We start from the raw sequence: 22976 nt of genomic DNA, 5'->3' as shown, positions 1-22976 counted from the left end.
TCATCCATGCCAACCAATTATCCTAACCTAATCTAGCCCCATTTGCCAGCACTTGGCCCATATCACTCTACACCTTCCCTAGTCATATCCCCATACAAACATATTTTATGTGCTGTAATTGTACCAGCTTCCACCACTTCCTCTGGCAGCTCATTCCATACACATACCACCCCCTGTTTGGAAAGGTTGCCCCTTAGGTCCCTTTCATATCATTCCCCTCTCACCCTAGGTGAGACACACTCCTTTTTAATCTAAGTGAATGAATGATCTTAATTCCTTCTTGAGTAAATAAACTCCATTGTGAAGTGGACCTTTGAATGCAGGATAGTGGTGTACAGGCAACTTGCATGGACCACAGTGAGGGAATTAAAATAAAGTTGGTGCAGAAGTTATTTTTTCTTTAACTGATGAGACAGTTCACAACACAGAGTGTTCAGACATTTCACTAATCATTGCAAATGAATTCGACCTTTATTTATATTGACACTATTGAACCAAAGAAAAATTTTTAAAAGTAAACATTCTTTATGTACATATATCTTATACTGAAAGAGCAATATTCATATTCATCTTCCCACTAAGAAAATTATTGTTAAATATTTCCTTCATGTTGCAAATATTTAAAATATTACTCAGCTATTGCACAAGCTTTAAGTAAACTGACTTCTTTTCCAACAAGTCAAAGTACCAGATCTGACAATGCAGTGAATGTGTCCTGTTTCTCTATCTGTCAAACGTCTTCTCCATTTGAGTAATTGTCAAACTCCTGCAGAACAAGAAGGAATTGAATGCCACCCAGTTTTGAGCGCTGCTTAGTCACTTACACATGATTGTTTTCCAGCAAGATACACCATTTCACCAATTTACAGGAAGAAGGTGTTAGGATTGAGAATGCTGGTGAAGAAAAAAAATGCAGCAAATTGGGTCTAAGTCCTGGGTGAAAGAGGCGATGCCAGCTCTTCTCAAGCAATCTTCGACAGAGGCCAAGTCCCCTTGTTTATGTTTCCTCACAGTGAGCAGCCAAGCATCAAGGCAAGTGGGAGAAAGGTGACAAGAGGAGGTTGGGACGCGTACGTTCACCAATGGCTCAACACTCATGGGTAGAATGAAAAGCAGCAACTACAGTTTGTCTAAAGCTGTGCATGAACAACAGCAGGAGATTCATTACCCAAGTCTAGATCAACAAAATTAGGAGGGGTAACCCAAGGGTCGGTCAGTGTTTTCCATTCCATTATAAGGCCACAGCAAAGGTCCATTCATACAAAGAGAAAAAGCTGGAAATACTTGCTCTTTAGAGTGATCAGAATGAAGTTGCAAAACAAGATGTTCTCCAGTCCCTCCCCCATCTCCCTCCTCTTCCTCCCCTCTCAATCCTGTGCCTTTTCCTGCTTCCCAGTGAAGAAGAGTAAGGGAGAAGGGATTTAGGAGACTCAACACATGAGAGCCAAACTTTGGAATTTCAAACCACAGTTCCCAGAAAGCATGAATCAGAGTAAAACACAGACATGACACAGAAGAAACAGAAGCTGCTTTAGGAGAGATGAAACAATGAGATTATGTCTGCATTGCAGGCTTGTGTGAGGCTTGGTTAACTGTCAGGGGAAGGTGGTGAATGATGTTGGATTCAAAGGCATTATTGCATTTCTACAAATATACCTTTATGTACTCTGTCTCCATTCCACCCATCTTCCTTCACGTGGATCATGCATTTATTAAATGTGATGTTACATGTGTCCAAACCAAAATTTGCAACAATGAGCATTTCAGTTTCAAAGTCACTGGATGTATGGTTTGTAGAGAAAATATATTATTAAGCTGAAACAAATTACAAATGTTTTAGCCCTAATCTCTCCCTCCTTCCTCAAGGACTATGAACTCTGATAACTGCAGGACCCTAAAGTGTTTCTCTGAATGAATCCATTCCTGACTTCTAACATCCCAAATTAGATGGCAGACTCACACCCTGGAAAGGATTTTAGACTTTGGATTTGATCAGTGAGGTGGAAGCTTCTTTCTATGCTTGCTGCCTGTGCATTTACAAAATGGGTTCATCAGGTACAGAGACTGGTATAATTCAAGTTAGCCTTAATTTGAGCATACAGTCTAAACACTGAGCAACACACTACTGTATCACAGCTCTGGCCTGCAGAACAAATGCCGGATCCCAATGTTTGGGATGCTCACCCATTATCATTTCGCTTCAAAATTTAACCATTTGCTTAAATGAATGGACATTTTATTCACACCCATGTGCAACTGTATTTGATTTAATCCTCAAGCAAGCATAGGAAATTGAAGCAGGTAGAGGCCATGAAACCCCTTGATCCTGTTCCAAACCATTCCATTAAATCATGGCTGATCTTCCATTTGGATGGGATTTTCCAGCACTGTTTTCACACCCTTTGATAACGTTAGCATCTGGAAATCTATCGACCTCTGTCTTGAGCATATTCAACTATTAACTCTGCATGGCCTGATGTAAAATGAGTCAGATAGTGTCCACATTCTTGAAGTTAGCTTTCAGCAGCTGTGCACTCGATTTCTCCTGAGCAGACCAGTCACCTGTCGAGTGCTGCTGTGGTCACACTTTTTTTTGTATGAAAACAATAACAAGGACAGAACTAAAAAAAAAGTTGTGATTCTCTATTAGGTGGTGATCTCTAGTGTTAGAATTTGAAAGGGACTAGATGCACGAACATGGTTAAAACTCCTACGTCCTGAAAAAGCAAACAAGTCTTGTGTTTACTGGGCAGAAGAAGTTGATCACGAGGGGATGATAGTTCATGGCAGATTTTCTCCCTCGATTATACAGCTTTTTCTATGTTCTGGAAAGGAAAGAAACAAGAATTTTGTTTTTATTTGAAATATTGGTAATGCTTTATAGATTGTCTCTGGGTGGGGGGGGGTATGTGGTGTAGGAAGGCGTATTGGAATTAGGAAATGTAGCTTATCAGGTGTATATTTCTGGTTGTCCTTCGAGAGGAAGGATATTATTAAGTTGGAAAAGATGCAGAAAAGACATGCAAGGATGTTATTGGGACTAGAGTGCTTGAGTTATAAGGAGAGGCTGAATAGGCTGGGACTTTTTTCACCAGACTGTAAGAGACTGAGGGGTGACCTTGTAGAGATTTATAAAATCATGCGGGGCCTAGACGTGGGTGGCACGGTGGCTCAGTGGTTAGCACTGCTGCCTCACAGTGTCAGGGACTCAGCTTTGATTCCACTCTCCAGCAACTGCCTGTCTGGAGTTTGTACATTCTCCGTGTGTCTGTGTGAGTTTCCTCTGGTGCTCTGGTTTTCCTCCCACAGTCCAAAGTTGTGTAAGTTAGGGTGGGATTGTCCATGGAAAATTGCTCGTAGACTCCAGGGATGTGCAGGCTGGGTCAGTTGGCCATGGGAAATGTAGGGTTACAGGGCGAGAGTGGGTTTGGGTGGATGCTCTTCAGTGGGGTGGGGTGGGGTGGACTTCATAGGCTGAATGCCTTGTGTCCACACTGTAGGGACTTATAAGTTGAATTGCAAGAGAATGGAAGGTCATAGATACATTAGGAAGGCACTCTAGGATTTTGATCCAGTGACGGTGGTACATTTCCAAGTCAGAATGCTGAGTGGCTTGGAGTGGAACCTGCAGGGAATGGTATTCCCATGTATCTTCTGCCCTTCTCCTTCTCGATCAAAGTGGTCATGAGTTTGGAAAGTGCCATTTAAGAAGCCTTAGAATTTCTGCAGCGTGTCTTATAGATGGCACACACTGCGTCAGTGGTGGAGGGAATGAAGGTTGAAGATGTTAGAGGGGCTGTCAAACTTGCAATGTTGTTGGAGCTGCACTCATCCAGGCAAGTGGAAGGTATTCCGTCACACCCTGACCTGTGACTCGAAAATGATGGACATGCTCTGGGGAGGTCAGTTACTTTCTCCAGTGTTGCCAGTCTCTGACCTGTTTATATCATCAGTTTTTATACAGCTGGTATAATTCAGTTTCTGCCTAACAGTTATCTCCTGGCTTGATAGCAACTATCTTGTATTATATAGTTCCTTGCATTATATAGATGTTGGGGTCGTGTGGTCAAAGATTTTTGTTAGATCCAAAGATGAAGAGGGATAGGGAGAGAAGTCCAGAGTGTGGGGCTCACCTAAACCCATGTTTGCCAACAGTGGAACCATTAAAATCAGCGATGCACAATTGAGCAGGGTTTGAAGATTGCAGGAACTCTGAGGGGTTTGCGGCTTTGTGTACTTACTTCCAATGGCAAGCTCTGATTCATCTTATCATCATCACAGTAAGTCTGGTTATAAAAGCTAGTCTCGTACATGTCCTCTTCATTATTGCTGGCATTCAACAAGAAGACCTTGCTCATCGTGGCCGGAGTGAAAAGGCTCATGACTACAATGGTCACTCCAATAATCAAACAGAGCAAAGCTGCAGCAACGGAAAGACAAAAGAAAAGATCAAGTATCTCCAACATTCGGAGCTTCATGTCTTTAAAAGACCCCTATGGAGTTCAACCATTTGCTGTCCTCGAAATCTGCAACCTCCACTAGCTATGAGGATAAGAGCAGCAGACATGGAAACACCATCACCTGCAAGTTGCCTTCCAAACCCTGACTTGGTTTCCTTACTGTCACTGGGTCAAATCCCTGGTGCACTCTCCCTAGCAGCAGTGTGGGGGTAGCAGTTCAAGGTGGCAGCTCCCTTCCATTTTATCCAGGGCCTTGAAGAATAGGCAACAAATGCTGGCCATGCCAGTGATGCCCACATGCTGTGAATGAATTTTTCAAAATAAAAACAAAATTGCAACCTCCCCATCCCCTGCCACCCTGTTTATCCTTCTCTACAGTACAGCCATCCCCTGAACCGATTGCAGATTACCTAATAGTGCAGGGGACAGAATGTGTTCAGGTTGGGAGCTTATTCCAGGTAGAGGTCACAATCTGAAGTTAGATATCTGTAGGTGGTTCTTTTCTCAGGGAACACTGGAATCTGGAATAGCTCTTACAGTCGGCTGCGACTCACAGAGTTGCTCCAGGTGTAAGCCTCAGAACTGTTGCTTCCAACTGGAGCACAGGCGACCATGTACAATGGGTATTTATGTTGTGAGATCATACAGGATCTCAGCAAACACCTGATCTGATTCCAATCACTTCTAGAGGCTGAAGAGGGATCAGATTCCTCCTATTCCCACTCCTCAATGGCCTGGATCATTAGCTCGAGTATTACTTCTCCCAGGAAGATCACATACAATCATAGAATCTCATTAGTATAGCGGCAGACCATTCGGCCCATCGAGTCCTCACCAACCCTCCAAAGAGCATCCTACCCTGACCCACTCCCTTACCCTATTACACTGCATTTCCCATGGCTAATCCACCTAATCTGCACATCCATGGACACCATGGGGCAATTTCCCATGGCCAATCCACCTAACCTACATGCCTTTGAACTGTGGGAGGAAACCCACGTAGACACAGGAAGAACGTACAAACTCCACATAGACAGTCAGTCAGCTGAGGCTGAAATAGAACCCGGGTCCCTGGCACTGTGAGGCAGCTGGGCATGCACATCCACACACAAAAGGAGATTAAACTACACTCGGGACAATGGCTCAGTTGTGCCTGCTCCATCTGTTCATCCTCCTCTTCTGGCCTATACCTTTACTCCCCACCTTTTACCTTGGCTTTGCTCTGATTTACAAAACACCAGGTCTGATAACAGGTGGCCTGAAACATTAACTGCTTTTCATTCCAGAGATACCATCTGACCTGGTGAATGTTCCCAGTATGTTGTTTGAATTTACTTTGGATAAAATGCACATATATGGGGATTGGAAGTCACTGCGCCACAAGTGTAGGTCATATAGATGTTTCATGGAGTTAGCAAGCTTATGAGCAATGGAAAGAATAGCCAATCAAACATTTGGATTTATCTGCTCTCCAAAGGACTGTGGGACAGCATACACCTTTTACCACAATGTTACTATGTAACTAATAGTGTCTGATGATTAATGTTGCATGAGTTATTGGTTTTTCCACTGGATTAGTCTACAGTAGAATTAAATGGACTGACATCCTTTTGGATCCCCTTCCAACCCCATCCCTAGGAATGACCGTGCCTTGGCACTTACCCGTTGCTAAAGTTAGCCAAAAGGATGGCCCAAGGGAACTCTGTAATTTCATATCATCAAACTGGATGGCGCAGAGTGGAGCATGTCTTGTGGTACCAAATGAGATCAGTGAGAAAATCATGAAGAAGCCGGTTACTAGGATCATGTACCCTCCATATAAAAAGACCATTAGCCACAGAAGGATATTGGAAAGCATCCAAGCACACAGGGCCACCCTGGAAAGGAAGAAAAACATTTATAAAACACTTCCACAACCTTTTAAATCATTGTGCAGATGGGGCTGAAAGCTTAAAATGGTGATGATTGTTTGCATCAACTAGATTTTCATTCCCAACTACAGAAGATTTAAGGGTGATCTAATCATTGCATTTCAAATGATAGAAGGATACAATATAATAAACACAGAGAAAAGATATCCTTTGCTGGAAATGTTAGATCAAGGGACAGAACCTGGTAAGAGTTAAGACGTTCAGTGGTGAAATCAGGATGCACATCTTCAGATATAAGTGGCATGCTGCCTCACAGTGCCAGGGACCCAGGTTTGAATCCAGCCTCGGAAGACTGTCTGTGTGGAGTTGACACGTTCTCCCTGTGTCTTCCTCCCGCAGTCCAAAAATGTGCAGGTTACGTGGATTGACCATTGGAAAAATAGGGTCATAGGTCTGGTTGGGATGCTCTTTGGAGGTTCGGTGTGGACTCAATGGGCTGAATGGTCTGATCTTACACCATAGGGAGGCTATGATTCAAGAGGATGGTGAAAATTAGGAGTGCCTTCCTCAAAAGAGTATATATGTTGCGGAAGAAGTGAAGCCTTTATTACTGAGATTTTGTCGTTTAAGGATATGAGGTGATAAGGAAACAAGGTGGTTAAATGGGTTGAGGTACAGATCAAAACTGACCCAAATGAAGGGCAGAGGAGGCTCAAGGGGATGAATGGCCTCTGCCATTCTCTAGTTCCCACGGGCACAAGAGTGTTGAGTTCTTCAAAGTAAACAGTAGAAAACATCCATCTCTCTAGCAGCGGACAAAACTAAGCACAAGATGTGAATTTGTAAAGCTCCACTCTGTATTGAAATTATCTCCTAGTGTTTCCCTCAGAAGGGCTGATTTCCTGGTCAGGTGTTCCTAGTGAGTGACAGTATTTTCCAGGAGCATAAACCCAAAGACAAAGACTTGAACTGCCTGGTCATAGCAACAAATTGACAGACCAGCGGGGAGTAGTAGATCACTTCTCTCTGTGACTGCGGTGTACATGGCATTTGGTTTTAGCACACAACCAACAGTCAGAGTTAAACTTGCAGAGTCATCAGGAGAATTTTTATAAATCATATCCAATCTAAGAAAAGTAACAAAAACTTATTTGAAGGGCACAGTCAACAGGCAACATGTCCAACCCCACAACAAGACTGGTTGGGAAGGCCTTTGTTTGGCAAAATTATGAACTGATGGAATGATGTTCTGTTTTGTCAACTTGACACTTTTGTGCTAAGTTCAACTGGCTGCTGGGCTAGACACCAATATAACCCATTGCAACTCCATCACTAAGTTAGCCAACATGGTTTTGACAACTGAGTCTTCAGAAGACAAGGCTAAGCCTTAAAATGTAGTCATAGCCTTGGACACTATGTGATAGCATTTCACTCTTAACACACTAACTGTTTGTTCTATAAACTCACCACATTGTTGCAGAGGCATACTGTCCAGAGACCCTGTACTGCGAATACACACCACATGGGCTGGCATGAGTAAACTTCTCTGCTACGTACAGAATTGGGTTTGGAAGGCCCCTCTCTAGCCCTTTGCGATACTGGTGGTCATAGTTCAGTCCAAACTGCCAAAGAAACTCTTCGTTGTAGTTGATGATTTCATTTAGTTGAGTCTCGGGGAGTCCTGCAGAGACATTATGACTTATTAGTTCTCATTAGCATTTTCCTCCTTACATTAAGAGTTCTGACATGCAATTAAGTGGTATGGGTTATTTAATGGTCCAGTACATGAGCCAGAGCATAAACTTATTGATCGCTTTAGACACTGCAAAGCTTGTTCTTCTTTATGGATATTTTTAACCAGCCCCTTTAGATGTTATGATATGCCTCTGGAGCAGGTGGGACTTGAACCACACAATCTTGTTCAGGGATAGGGACAATACTATTGCATCATCAGATCCCTAGATCTATCCTTCATTCATATACAGCTCTTGGACTGTGCTTGACTACGGAACATGTTTATGATTGAGAGACTGGGAGATTGAGAGATTGGAAAGGAAGGGGTTGGTGAATAAGAAACCTCTGTGGATCAGCTCAAAAGGAAACTGAAGGCTAAATATTTTAAAATGCATTTGTTCCTGGACTGCATTGCCAAGGCTGTATTTATTACCATCACTCATTTTCTCAAGATTCCCAAATTAAGTATATTCAAAGCTGCGATAGACAGACAGATTTTTAATCTGTAAGGGAATCAAGGGTTGTGGGGAAAAGGCAGGAAAGTGGAGTCGAGGTTTATCGGACCAGCCATGCTCTCATTGAATGGTGTAGCAGACTCAATGGGCTGAATGGCCTACTTCTCCTCTTACAAGGCTTTATAAGGTGACATTTGGCTGTTTACCTTTGTTTCTGTGACAGAGGAGCTTGCTCGACCATATCAGAGAGCATCAAGTGTCACCATGTGGTGTGGAATTGCAATTGCATATTGGCAGGCTGGGTAAGATTAGTTTTCTTTTCTATGTTAGATTCTTACAACCATCTTCCAGCTTCTGCAACCAATCTTCTCTTGCCTTTGCATCAGTCCACAAAATTGGATCTATTGAATTCACCATCACAGCCTTCCACAGCAGGATTTCAGTTCACGGTCCAACCCCACAGCCATTGCACTATCACACACACAACAATACAGGGGTGGGGGGCGGACAAGGGGAATAAACAAAACTCTACCTTTCAGTGTTACATTTACTCCTTTTAACCCAATGTGAATCCCAACTTCTGCTTTGACATTCTCCTTGCTGAAGGATTTGTACGTTGTATTCACTGTGACATAGCCTCTCTCCCAGTCATTGGTGAAATTGACAGCTGAAAGAGAAATACAAAGGAAATTATTTGGCTTGCTCTCCATCAAAATGGGAAGAAATACTTTGCTGATCCTTGTCTTCAAAGTGCATCCAACAACCCGAATCACAGCCATAAGTGACCTAAACATAGAACATAGAACAGTACAGCACAGAACAGGCCCTTCAGCCCACGATGTTGTGCCAACCACTGATCCTCGTGGATGCACCCTCAAATTTCTGTGACCATATGCATGTCCAGTAGTCTCTTAAATGTCCCCAATGACCTTGCTTCCATAACTGCTGCTGGCAATGCATTCCATGCTCTCACAACTCTCTGTATAAAGAACCAGCCTCTGACATCCCCTCTATACTTTCCTCCAACCAGCTTAAAACTATGACCCCTCGTGTTAGTCATTTCTGCCCTGGGAAATAGTCTCTGGCGATTGACTCTATCTATGCCTCTCATTATCTTGTACACCTCAATTAGGTCCCCTCTCCACCTCCTTTTCTCCAATGAAAAAAGTCCGAGCTCAGTCAACTTCTCTTCATAAGATAAGCCCTCCAGTCCAGGCAGCATCCTGGTAAACCTCCTCCAAACCTGCTCCAAAGCATCCACATCTTTCCTATAATAGGGCGACCAGAACTGGACGTAGTATTCCAAGTGCGGTCTAACCAAAGTTTTGTAGAGCTGTAACAAGATCTCACGACTCTTAAACTCAATCCCCCTGTTAATGAAAGCCAAAACACCTTATGCTTTCTTAACAACCCTGTCCACTTGGGTGGCCATTTTAAGGGATCTATGTACCTGCACACCAAGATCCCTCTGTTCCTCCACACTGCCAAGAATCCTATCCTTAATCCTGTACTCAGCTTTCAAATTCGACCTTCCAAAATGCAACACTTCGCATTTATCCAGGTTGAACTCCATCTGCCATCTCTCAGCCCAGCTCTGCATCCTTTCAATGTCCCGCTGCAGCCTACAACAGCCCTCTATACTGTCAACGACACCTCCAACCTTTGTGTCGTCTGCAAACTTGCTGACCCATCCTTCAATCCCCTCATCCAAGTCATTGATAAAAATTACAAACAGTAGAGGCCCAAGGAACACCACTCACCATAGACTTCCAGGCAGAATATTTTCCTTCTACTACCACTCGCTGTCTTCTGTTGGCCAGCCAATTCTGTATCCAGACAGCTAAGTTCCCCTGTATCCCATTCCTCCTGACCTTCTGAATGAGCCTAGCTTCCTCCACCTTATGTAAGCTACCTTTTTCCTTTTGACGAGAAGCTCCACCGCTCTCGTCATCCAAGGTTCCTTTATCTTACCCCTTCTTGCCTGTCTCAGAGGGACATATTTATTCATCACTTGCAACAACTGTTCCTTAAACAGTCTCCACATGTCTATAGTGCCTTTACCCTGGAACAATTGCTCCCAGTCCATGCTTCCTAACTCATGTCTAATCGCATCATAGATTCCTCTTCCCCAATTAAATATCCTCCCATTTTGCCTAATCCTCTCCTTCTCCATAACTATGTAGAATGTGAGGCAGTTGTGGTCACTATCACCAAAATGCTTTCCCACCACAAGATCTGATACCTGCCCCGGCTCGTTTCTGAGCACCAAGTCTAGAATGGCCTCTCCCCTCGTCGGCCTGTCAACGTACTGAGTTAGGAAACTCTCCTGAACACATCTTACAAAAACAGCTCCATTCAAATCTTCTGCTCGAAGGAGGTTTCAATCAATATTGTTAAAGTCACCCATTACAACAATCCTACTACGTCTATACTTTTCCAAAATCTGCCAACCTATGCTTTCTTCCATCTCCCTGCTGCTATTGGGGGGCCTGTAGTAAACCCCTAACGAGGTGACTGCTCCCTTGCTGTTCCTAATTTCCACCCATACTGACTCAGTAGGTAGATCTTCCTCGACAATGGAAGCTTCTGTAGCTGTCATACCCTCTCTGATTAGTAGTGCTACACCCCCTCCTCTTTTCCCCTCCTCCCTATTCTTTTTAAATGCTCTAAACCCTGGAACATCCAGCAACCATTCCTGCCCCTGAGAAACCCATGTCTCTGTTATGGCCACATAGCACCAGATACTGATCCATGCTCTAAGTTCATCACTTTTATTCCTGATACTCCTTGTGATAAAGCAAACACACTTTAACTGATCCCTTGGTTCCTTCCCAGGAAAGCTTCCTATTTTCTTACTTCCCCAGCAGCATTTTTCCTGTCGCTTTGAATTGCCTTCTATAATTTTCAATGTTATTTAATTTGCAAGTTTTTGCAACTTTTTTTCTATTTATTCACAGGATGAGGGTGTTGTTGGCTAGGCCAGCATTTATGGCCCATTCATAATTGCCCAGAGGGCAGTTAAGAGTCAACCAACTAGAATCACATGTAGGCCAGACCAGCTGAGAAGCCACACAACACCAGGTTATGGTCCAACAGGTTGATTTAAAACCACAAGCTTTTGGAGCGCTGCCCCTTCATCAGGTGAAGTCTGATGAAGGAGCAGCATTCCGAAAGCCTGTAATTTTAAATAAATCTGTTGGACTATAATCTGTCGTTGTGCGACTTCTGACTTTGTCCACCCCACATCATGATCAAGTCGGGATGGCGGTTTCCTTCCCTAAAGGACATTAGTGAACCCTGTGATGGGCTTTTCCAACAATGGACAACAGTTTCCTGGTCATCATTAGACTCTTAATTCCAGATTTGCTTTTGAATTCAAACCTCACCATCTGTATCACGGTAGGTTTCAACCTGGGTCCCCAAACCATTACCTGGGTCTCTGGATTAATAGTCTAGCAATAATTCCACGAGGTCAACACCTCTTTATGGCTAATGGGCCATTTATTGATGTCAAATTTGTACTGATGTTTTATACTATTAAAATTATTGTTGCTGATAAAAGCCTGTTTGTAAACAAGTGATCCTAGAATTAAACTTTACTCAGTATAATATTTAATTACAAATTGAAATATCATAAGCATATACCTCCAATCTTGATGATATCTAGTTTTGGTAGTTTTGCTCAAGCAAAGAACTATTAATAGCCCTTTGCACTTTTAAACATATTCAGGTTGTGAAATTGCTTTGTATCTAAATACTATAGTTCACAAAGGGGCCAATTGCCCCATTACCTTGTTCCGCTGCCTTAGTTTTTTGTAGGTTTCACTCCTAGTCTGCATTTGGCTTTTGTACGTCAGACAAAGAATAACTATATTTCCAAGTTGAGTGGGCAACTCCCTAATATCTACTGTTCCTGACCAGATACCAACATCCTGAAACTCTTGGGTTTGGGAGGGACAGAGAAGGATGGCATTCTGTTGGATTCTGAGACAATTGGTTTCCCTCCTGAAATAACTGCACGGAGGCCAGTATCCAATCCCCAAGTCTCCCTTTATTTACATGTGCACTGTACATGGACTCTGCCTAGCCAGCTCAGGGCAAGAGTGAAGAGACTCTCTAACTCTCCTGTTTATATCTGTCAGCCAGGCCTCCTGATTAGCCCAGGGTAACAACTCCAGTCATGACCCTCATACCAATCACTACACCTACCCTTCTTTTTCAAAATCACAATACGAAATGTCTTGTGCCTGCATCCAGCACCCCATCGCTGCCTGTTCTGATTTAATGAGGCAAGATGAACTTAGATTAACCTCGCACTACTCCCTTTACTGGAGTTGGATGATTACTGAATTCAATTGTAGATCAAACAATTCTACAATTTCCACTTTAAAATTGTGGTTATTGGAAAAAAGGCTTGACATCCACTCTGAGGCACCATTCACCTTCACATTCCTAAACAGAGTAAATACACATGGGGACCAGTAGTAATCACAGGATTACTACTTTTGTGTAGATTAGATTCTATAGTGTGGAAACAGGCCATTTGGCCCAACAAGTCCATGCTGACCCTCCAAAGAGTGACCCACCCAGACCCATTTCCCTCTGACTAATGTACCTAACACCATGGGCAATTTAGCATGGCCAATTCACCTGACCTGCACATCTTTGGACTGTGGGAGGAAACCCACACAGCCATGGGGAGAATGTGCAAACTCCACACAGACAATCACCCTAGGTTAGAATCTAACTTGGGTCCCTGGTGCTGTGAGGCAGCAGTGCTGACCATTGAGCCACTGTGCCGTACTGAAGACTCTAGCTCCAGAACAAGTACTTCCTATTGTACTTAACTGGCAATAACATCCTAGTATTTCACTGTCCTTTCACAGCTCATTCCTTCTCAACATTACATTCTGGCTTGCTCCTCTCTTACCAAAGCATTATGCCAGCCAAGTTAATGTTGTACAGTATCAACTGTTCCTTCGGAGAAATTTGTTGCCATCACTTTACTCAGAGCAGGACTGAGTGATGTGGCACATTGCTGCACTGCTGGGCTCTCCTGGAGGGTGTTTTCTTTTTTGCCTTAAGAGTGGATACAGACATACTCACCAACAATGACAGCACCAATGAAGAGACTCAGGGTAACCCTTACGAACCAGTGCAGTTTCTGGAAAATGATCAGACAGCATCCATTAGCAAAGAAAAGAGACATTGTAAGCACTGTGTCTCACCAAAACTTCATCCATAAGACCACAAGATGTAGATGCATACACAGGCCATTTGGCCCAACGAGTCCACTCTGCTTTTTACTGACAAGGATGAGCCATTGTCCGTTCACCACGAGGTTGCCTGAGCCATCATATGCAAGCACATTGAAATGGTACTTAAAGAAACAAACTGGTGTTACTTCTTGCATTCTATACATTCAGTATTTCCAATTCTCAATTCCCAGCACTTTTGACTATGAAGCCAGGGAAGTTGTGATCTGGGGTTTGAGTTTCATGTAAACTTATTGACTAAAGGCAGAAAAGCTTGATTTGAGAAGAGGCACAGTCACAGAACATGGGTCTAACTCCAAATGAACCACGTCTGAGTAGTGTAATAAAGGGATGTCAGTGTAATACAAAGTTCTTAGGGGACTGGACAGGGTTGATGCAGAGAGGTGTTACTTCTTGTGGAACAGCCGAGGGACAGAGGGCAGTTTCTCAGAATAAGGGCTCACTCAGTTAAGACAGAGATGAGAAAACATTTCTTCTATCAGAGGTTAGTAAATCTGTGGAATTCTTTGCAACAGAGCTGATAGAGGCTGGATTGTTAAGAGTATTCAAGGCTGAGACAGAGATTTCTAATCGGACAGGGAACCAAGGGTTATGGGGCAAAGGCAAGAAAGTGGAATGGAGGATTATTGGATCAGCCATGATCTCATTGAATATCAGGGCAGATTCAACGGGCTGAATGGCCTATATCCTACATCTTATGGTCTTAAGTTTCAATCAAGAGGAATTGTCCATTAATGTTGTTAATCTATTGTAGAACTAATTTCAGGTATGTGTGTATTTGTAGCACAAGGACATTAGGAAACATTTTCTCCCCACTTCTCTTGTGGACAATTTTAAAATGGGCAATTTTTCTTTTTATTCATTCACACCATGAGGGCTGGCATTTATTGCCCATCCCAGAGGATACAAGTCAACCACACTGCTGTGGGTCAGGAGTCACATGTAGTCTAAACCAGGTAAGGGTGACAGTTTCCTTCCTTCAAGGACATTAGTGAACCAGATGGGCTTTTTCAAAATTGACCATGGAATTCATGCTCATCATTAGACTCTTAATTCCAGACTTGAACCCAGGACCCCAGAACATTAGTTGCGTCTCTGGATTAACACTCTTGATGATAATACTGCTAGGCCATTGCCTCCCCATGTGGGAGCTAGGATGCCAACTGCACTGTGAACAAAGTTCTTCGTGATTTGGGATCCAAAGGGCATATTTGAGTTGGGTTAGGGAAGCAAAAATATGATGTTACATAGAAAGTAATTCTTCAGTTGGCTGTACTCTCAGAAGATGATATTGAAAACGCACTTATGGTCTGCATTTGTGCTGGGCTGAGTGCACTTAGATACAGTCTGTACTGATATAATACACAAGTTCTGTTCCCATGTGATTCTACATTATAAGTTCATGGAATAACAGCACCATTTAAACCAATGGGACCAAAATCGTGTTATAGCCAATACAGGTAAGGAAAGCTTGCATTCTATAAATAATAGCCTCAATTTGTCAATCACATTATAGCCAATTCACATTGAAGGAACACACATTAGTGCCGAGCCAACTGTATTGGTGATGTAGAATTATATGGACAGAGGAGGCCATTTGGCCCATCAAAACAGTGCAGAAAGAGCTATCCAATTAACCTTTCTCCACCCTGCTCCTTCCCATACACCAGTGAGTTTTATTCTATTGCTCTTTGAATTGTCACTTGAAAGTTAATATCAAATCTCCTTCCAGATCATAACAACTCAAGGAGTTAAAAACAACATAGTTGTGCCATATTTTATCTTAATTCTGCTTACCAAACTTGCTGCTAAGAGACTAAATTTCTCTTTGCTTAATCTATCAAAGTTTCTCCATTTTCAGCATTTCTACTAAAACTTCTGGAAACCTTCTCTGCTCCAAAAACTCATTCATGAACCCACCTAAACACATTTATTGAAACTATTTTTATTATTATACATTTTCTGGTGATTGCAATGCTCTAAAGTTAAACTGTAAGTAAAACAATTACTTACTTCTATCCCACGAATGCCTATCAATATGACAAGAAAGGCCGCTAGGAAGACCAAAAAGATAATGATGACCACAATTTGGATGGTGTTGAGCACCACTGGTGTCCTGGATGTTGGATAGAAGGGGAAAATGCCATCATAAAAAGTCATCTCTGTTGTCCTTTGTGTAGACCTGAAAATAAAAGTTGAAAATGTTACAGTTTGGAGTGTACCCAGAGTGAAACTGCACAGCTTAATAGAAACAGCTAAAAGAAATTACCTTGATTAGGAATGCTATTACTTGGAGCCATCTTACAGAGGAATATGGGACAAGCTAATATTCAATGGATTATGCCAGGAAGCATAATGGAATTTCTCTCAATGATATAATTGAAAAACATCGTAAAACTGAAGTATGTAAGAGTCAAACACATTTTGAAAAGGAATCAAACTTGTGGATTGGTAGTGCAGACTTGCATTTTCAGTGCAAAGCTTGTCCAATTAGAATCAACCTGTTTGATTTAAAGTTGAGACAAAACCTTGCAGCTAATTATCAATCATCACTAAATGGTGCCTTCTTGATGGCAATGCCTCTGTCAATCAGTCAAATGTGTCAAACAATTGGCACTCTCCTGTCATAGAGAATAATTAATGGTTCAGCATCATTCAGAGGGAAATGGGACTGGATGGGTTTCTATTCGGAGGGTTGGTGTGGATTTGTTGGGCCGAAGGGTCTGTTTCCACACTGGAGGGAATCTAATCTAATCCTTTAATTGGTATATTTATGAATTATCCTGATTAGAACAGGATGAAAGGCTTTGACAAGATGAGCGGTTTTCTTTTTAGCAATTTTCTCAAATGTGTTGAATTCTTCCATGAAACAACGTGGTACATGTAACTGTATCTGTATTTTCAATCAACCTTCAGAAAAGTTACTGCAGGGTGTATTAATGACTAAGGTAGGGATGTGAAGTAAGGAAGCAAGAAGCAAACTGGTTCCACAAGCAAAATTATAAAGCAAGAAACAAAGAGTAACGATTAAGCATGGTTACTCAGACTAGAAATAGAAAGCAGGATCAATGGTGTAACCACTGCTGCAAGCTAATTGCATAAACCATTGTGCTCAGCAATCAAAGCGCAATTTTAATATTTGTGGATGACATCAAAGAGAAGCTGTACTTAATAACAAGGTGGACTGGGACAAGATACAGGATTACAACATTAATAAACTTGCAAAATCTGTGCATAATTGGCAAATACAGATAAGTAGGAGCTGTGGTTTTTAAAATTGCTTAATGAGATGTAGGTGTCAGTGGCATGGCCAGCCATTTGTTGCCCATCCCTAATTATCATTGACCTGAGCGGCTTGCTAGGCCACTTCAGAGGGAAGTTATGAGTAAACCACATTGCTGTGGTGCTGGAAACACATGTTGGCCAGGTAATGATGACAAATTCCCTTCCCTTAAAAAGGATGCTAATGAACCAGTTCGGTTTGGACAACAATTGACTGTAGTCTTAATGTCACCATCGCTGAAATTAACTTTCAATTCCAGGATTATTAATTAAATTCAAATTCCACCACTCTTGTGGTGGGATTGAACACATATCTATTGACTTTTTAGATTACTAGCCCAGTGACATTACCACTGCCACCAACTCTCCCATCTTTGCTCCCTCAACATCCCCAAATATTTGACTGAAATGATAAAGGAGGCTGAAATGCTCAAAATGATGTGTAGAACAGAGGAACACAGGGATTAAAGATAAACTATTAAATGTAAGGAGTTGTGCAGCAGAGTCATATCAGATTCAAAATGTTAACTCTGTTTCTTCACAGATGCTGCCAGGCACGCTGGGATTCTACAGCACTTTCAGCCTTTGTATTAAATGTAGTGATACAGGTTAATAGGGACATAAAATTACTTCTAAAAAAGGCAGTGGGATTCATTTATATGGGCTTGAATTTAAAACTGAGTAAGGTATGGTAAACCTGAGTAAAGACTTGGTCAGATCAGACATGGAGTGATGACAGTCTTAACTAAATGATTATACTTTGCCAGAAAGAGTAAACAAGTTGGGATTCAATGGTCTAAAAACAATCAGGAGGATGAAGTATGGCCTGATTTAGCTTTTCTAGATTCTTTGTGATTCTAAGGAGTGTGATAATAAGTCATGATGAGGTTTCCTCTGGTGGGAGTTTCCAAAACAAACACTTATTAAAAATAATAGTGAGCAATAAATCAAACAGGGAAGCCAGGAGAAACTGCTTGACAAACAAGTTTTAGACTGTGGAACTGGCTGCTACAGGAGGGAGAGAAGGAGCTGGGAAGTATGAGAGGAGGCTTGTGAGCAGCATAAACACTGAATTGTAGAATTTGGGATTGTTGGTCTTTTTCACTGCTGCACCTTCCGTATCATTCTGTGAAGAATGACACTTAGGAATCAGGAAACAAAGTTATTTCTCAATCCAAGAAGGATATTTCTTTAGAAATGTGGAGGCCAATGAGGGTGGTGGGTGGGGGTGGGGTGGGGGTGGGGGGAGTGGCCTGTTAAACTCGTGAATATAATCCATTACGTGGAGGCAAAGGAACAGCCTTTTACAGTATCAATGCCACTGTAACTTCAGCTTGTGACAATGCTAGAGAGACACACCATTTAGCTTCACTGTTGGTCGGGTCTGTACCTGGAGAGATAAGCTCTTGTCTATGTTAATACCCACATGTGTGACTGGCTTGCTGCTCTAGCTCTCACATTCATAATTTCTACATGACCCTAATTTTCATCGATTCCTTTATGAAATTGGTTACATCTCACTCTCAACGCTTCTCCTCAACAGGTATCAAAGACTGAGGAAAAGTGGTAAAATAGCAAGGTCTCATACGGTTATATTTCCACTACTATTGTCTCTTTTTCAGCCTTGGAGTCTAATTCTATTTGCCTTTTGCAATAGCTGGAATTAGTCTAGATTTGAACATATGCATTACCAATAAAACACAAACAAAAACAGACATTGCTGGAAAAGTTGAGCACGTCTGGCAGCATCTGTGGAAAGAAATCATAGAGTTACAAAGTCATAGAGATGTACAGCATGGAAACAAACCCTTTGGTCCAACTCGTCCATGCTGATCAGGTATCCTAAATTCATCTAGTCCCATTTGCTAGCATTTGGTCCATATCCGTTTAAACCCTTCTTATTCATATACCCAACCAGATCCTTTTAAATGTTGTAATTGCACCAGCCTCCACCACTTCTGAGGAACATTAACTCTGATTTCTCTCCACAGATGCTGTCAGACCTGCTGAGCTTTCCCAGCAACTTCTGTTTTCATTTCTGATTTACAGCATCAGCAGTTCTTTCGATTTTCAATGAGACACAAATTCCACACTAAACTGCAAACCCATAATGTTCATCTACCCTTCTTTAAAGTTTATAGACAATTGTGGGACGTGCAAGAACATAAAGGCAATGAGGATTAGACCATTCAGCCCATCAAGTCTGCTTTGCTATTCAATATCGGCATGGCTGATATCCCCCTCCTGGAATACTACCTAATTCAAATCTGTCTCTTCTGTTGTATTTACTGCTTTCATAACAACTTCCCAGTTTACAGCCTGTGCAGGTTTTATCAGTACTGCAGAAATCTGAAACCCTCCCGTCCCATGCTTCCAGCCATTATGTTGACAATCCCAACCCTGCTCCCCACGTTATAGTCCAGTTGTTGGCATCATCCAGGATGAATTGTTTTTAATATTCAATCACATGTAGGTGCGGCTGAAAAGGACAACATATTTTGCTCATCCCAATTGTCCTCGATAAGGTGGCGTTGAGCTGATGTCTTGAACTGCTTGCATTTCATCTGGTTGTGGGTACACTCTCAGTATCGCAGAGGTGCATACTCCTTACTCTGGTACTTCTCAATCTCTTAAGAGCCTCAATCCTACTCATACCCTGGTCTATCTACTCTGGGTGTGCACCATCCCATTTCAGAAGCTTTTGTATTCACTCTGTGATATCCTGAACCTTAGCACCCACAGAAAGAAACATTCCATTTGATCCAAACTCGTAGCAATTTTTATTTTATCTGGAGCTGTCCCACAAAGCAAGGAAGTCACTTTTCATAGCATGCAGCCTATAGTCAGTATTGCAGTGTGGAGAGGCTGTTGCTCTCCACACGCTTCTGAGTGACCAGGAGTCTCTCTCATTCTGAACGTTGGTGCATTGGAAAGATTTGACTGCATTCTAAATGCAAATTCCAGGAGAGGGTTTCAAAAGGAGAGAACCCACAGCCTTCCCAGTGCAATACTTGTTAAGACTTTCAGAGTTGAAAAGGAAAACGAGAACAAAAAATACTCAACGATCACTTGGGCTGAGCTGTGAGAGAAAGAGTGCTAAAACATTTCAGCTCAACAATCCTTCACATGTTCTGATGAATGGCAAATCACCTGAAACTTGAACTTCTGTTTGTTCCTCTCCAGATGCTGCCTGATGTGCTGTGTACAATGATTTATTTCAGATTTCCAGCATCTGCAATATTTTGCTTTTGTCCTTGAATTGAAAGGATCAAGCGCATTAGACCATTTGGTTATTTGTTCAGTCTTTTGCGACTTTAGATGGTTTTGTACAATGATCAATGAATGATTTTCTTCAGTTGCAAAAAAATACATGGCACGCAGGCATTGCTGGCAAAGTTAGCCATGTCCGTTCCTAATTGCCCTTCTGAAAGTTGTTGTGAACCACTTTCTTGACACCCGAGTGGTTTGCTTTGCCATTTCAGTTAAGAGTCAACCAGAGTGCTGTGAGTCTGGGGTCACATATGGGGCAGATGATGTAAGAACAGTAAATTTTCTTCCTTAAGATAAGGCCATTTGAGTCAACTGGAGTTTCTGATGGCATCTTGTAATACTTTTCAATTTCCAATATGACTTCTAACTGAGTTTAAGTTCTTGGAGACCATGCACTGGTGCCTCTCAATGAAAATGTAACTACAGTTCTCAGGGCTTAAAGGGTTCAAGCATATGGGACAAAAGCAGGAAGAGAATAATGACCTGGATGACCATATTGAATGACCATATTGAAGCTTGGTCTGAATGGTCATTTGATCCAAACTCATAGCAATTTTTATCTTATAAGTAGCAGTCCCACAAAGCAAGGGGAAGTCACTTTTCACAGACTGTAGTCTGTGGTCAGTATTGCAGTGTGGAGAGAGGCTGTCACTCTGCAGTTACTGCATGATTCTAATCGACCTACTTTTGGTACTCTCTGCCTGTTTCTAATCTCTGTCAAACTCCTCCTGCTCCTCCCAATGAAGCAGCAAGGTGGCTCCGTGGTTAGCACTCCTATCTCACAGCACTAGGAACTCAGATTCGATTCCAGTCCTCGGGCGACTGTCTGTGTGGAGTTTGCACATTCTCCCCGTGTCTGCATGGGTTTCCTCCCACACTCCAAAGATGTGCAGATCAGGTGAATTGGCCATGCTAAATTGCCCATAGTGTTAAGTGCATTAGTCAGAGGGAAATGGGTCAGTTTGGGCTGAAGGGCTGTTTGGTTGGGTGTGGACTGGTTGGGCTGTTTCCACACTGTAGGGAATCTAATCCAATCATTTCACATTCACTGCTGCAGTTTCGACAGGTAAGCAATAGACACCCTCAACTAATAACGCCTCCTAGCTACTAATCGGGGCTGTGCTAATCTGCATTAATTTATAATACAATATAGAAAGCTCAAATAGAGTGGGAAATATTGAAACCAGCCACCAGCTCAAGTTCTTGTGGGGATGCACCTGCCTCTGAGCTAGGATCCCCTCGGGGGTTCAAGTCCCACCTCCTCTCGAGTTGTGTCATAACATGTAAAAACCGACAGAACTGCGGACGCTGCAAATCTGAAACAAAACCAGAGGTTGCTGGAAAAGCTCAGCAGGTCTGGCAACTTCAAACTTTTCGGGTCCAGTGACCCATCATCAGAACTGTGTCATAGCATCTGTGAACAGATGGAATACAAAGTATCCAGACAGAGTTTGTGTCCACGCTGGATCTTCTCTCGCTACATATGCTGCTGAGCTTTTCCAGCCTCGTGCGAGTCTTTTTTTTAAAAAAAATAAGGCGGCGGTTCAGCCCATCTTGTCCATTCTGGTCAACAAGAGCTGCCTAGCCTGATCTCACCCTCCTACACTCGGTCTCGCAGGTCACGTTTCTTCAGCTAGTTGATGTTTTGTTAAAAATGTGGTTTACTTCCAGACACTGAATTCGAGATCCTTAATACACTTCTGGCTAAAAAAAAGACAACATCCTGCTTTCTTTCCCCTCCAATCCAGCTACTACCCTGCTTTGAAATTGACAGGTGCACTTTGGTTTGGTACAATCAGTTGTAAGATCTATAGCTCTTGGATAAAGGTAACTTTCAGGTTTGTGAAATAAAATGCAGCAGGAAACACTGCCAATGAGAAAAACAATGCACTGGTTTTTATTGAAAACAACTAACGCTGGAGATCACAGGGGGTCAGACAGCATTCAGAGACAGACAGCGAGCTGACGTTTCGAATCTAAATGACTCTTCATCAGAACTCTTGTTTTTTTTAAAAAAACTGCGTCAAATGCAAGCGTAATCTTTAAATTGTTATTCAAGTCTGTTGTTTAACTTCCCCATTCTAATACCTGCAAACCATTTGTTCTGTTGATGCTTACAAAACCTTACTTTTTAAAATATAAAACAAAAACTTAGCAGCGACTGGGCGGAATAGTTTCTCACACTGGAGACAGTTTTAGATTTGTTGCTGCCAAGTCTGAAAATTACAGTCAGTCACCGCGTATAACACATTGAAAATTAAAATTAAATAGGAGCACCTCACCTGGACAAAGTAGATGAAAATACAAAAGTTCCAACAACTCGACTTGTCGCTGGGAGCTGTCAGCAACTCGCTGGAAAGAATCGACTTTGCGATTGACTCGGCTGGTTTTACATTTACCCTCTCAGTGCCTCGCCCAGTTGTGACAATTATGCAAATACTGTTTTCCTGGAATAATGTGAACAATGACATGAATGCGGATGGTGTCAAACAAAGCACAGTTTTCACAGATCATAACGCAGTCTTGCAGTGAATGGGTATATGGTTTGGTCTTTTCATCTTGACGGAAATGTGATAATGGGTCCAATTATAGCCTTCGTGCTCCTACCGAATAATTGAGACAGGCAAA

The 22976-nt window shown here is 42.2% G+C and overlaps 1 protein-coding gene across 1 annotated transcript; it reads right to left on the bottom strand.

Annotated features, from left to right (window-relative positions):
• Positions 1-452: 452 nt before the first annotated feature.
• Positions 453-22760, bottom strand: LOC140458438 (dual oxidase maturation factor 1-like). Its single transcript, XM_072553007.1, has 8 exons — positions 22631-22760; positions 15810-15978; positions 13627-13684; positions 9053-9187; positions 7799-8012; positions 6123-6337; positions 4242-4420; positions 453-2825 (listed from the first exon to the last, which is right to left on the bottom strand). The coding sequence occupies exons 2-8, from the start codon at positions 15954-15956 to the stop codon at positions 2805-2807; spliced, it is 969 nt and encodes a 322-aa protein (XP_072409108.1). The 5' UTR covers positions 15957-15978; positions 22631-22760; the 3' UTR covers positions 453-2804.
• Positions 22761-22976: the final 216 nt, after the last annotated feature.

Source organism: Chiloscyllium punctatum, chromosome 33 (assembly GCF_047496795.1).
Source record: "Chiloscyllium punctatum isolate Juve2018m chromosome 33, sChiPun1.3, whole genome shotgun sequence".
Classification (NCBI taxonomy): Eukaryota; Metazoa; Chordata; class Chondrichthyes; order Orectolobiformes; family Hemiscylliidae; genus Chiloscyllium; species Chiloscyllium punctatum.
The sequence above is the reverse complement of the archived record's forward strand: the minus strand, read 5'-3'. Positions and strand labels throughout refer to the sequence as shown.

Coding starts and splice junctions, on each gene's coding strand:
- LOC140458438 (XM_072553007.1), bottom strand. CDS start 15,956: ATGACTTTTTATGATGGCATTTTCCCCTTCTATCCAACATCCAGGACA. Junction 6,338..7,798: donor TATGCCTCTGCAACAATGTG/GTGAGTTTATAG, acceptor CTTCCTTTCCAG/GGTGGCCCTGTGTGCTTGGA. Junction 2,826..4,241: donor ATCAGAGCTTGCCATTGGAA/GTAAGTACACAA, acceptor TTTCCTTTCCAG/AACATAGAAAAAGCTGTATA.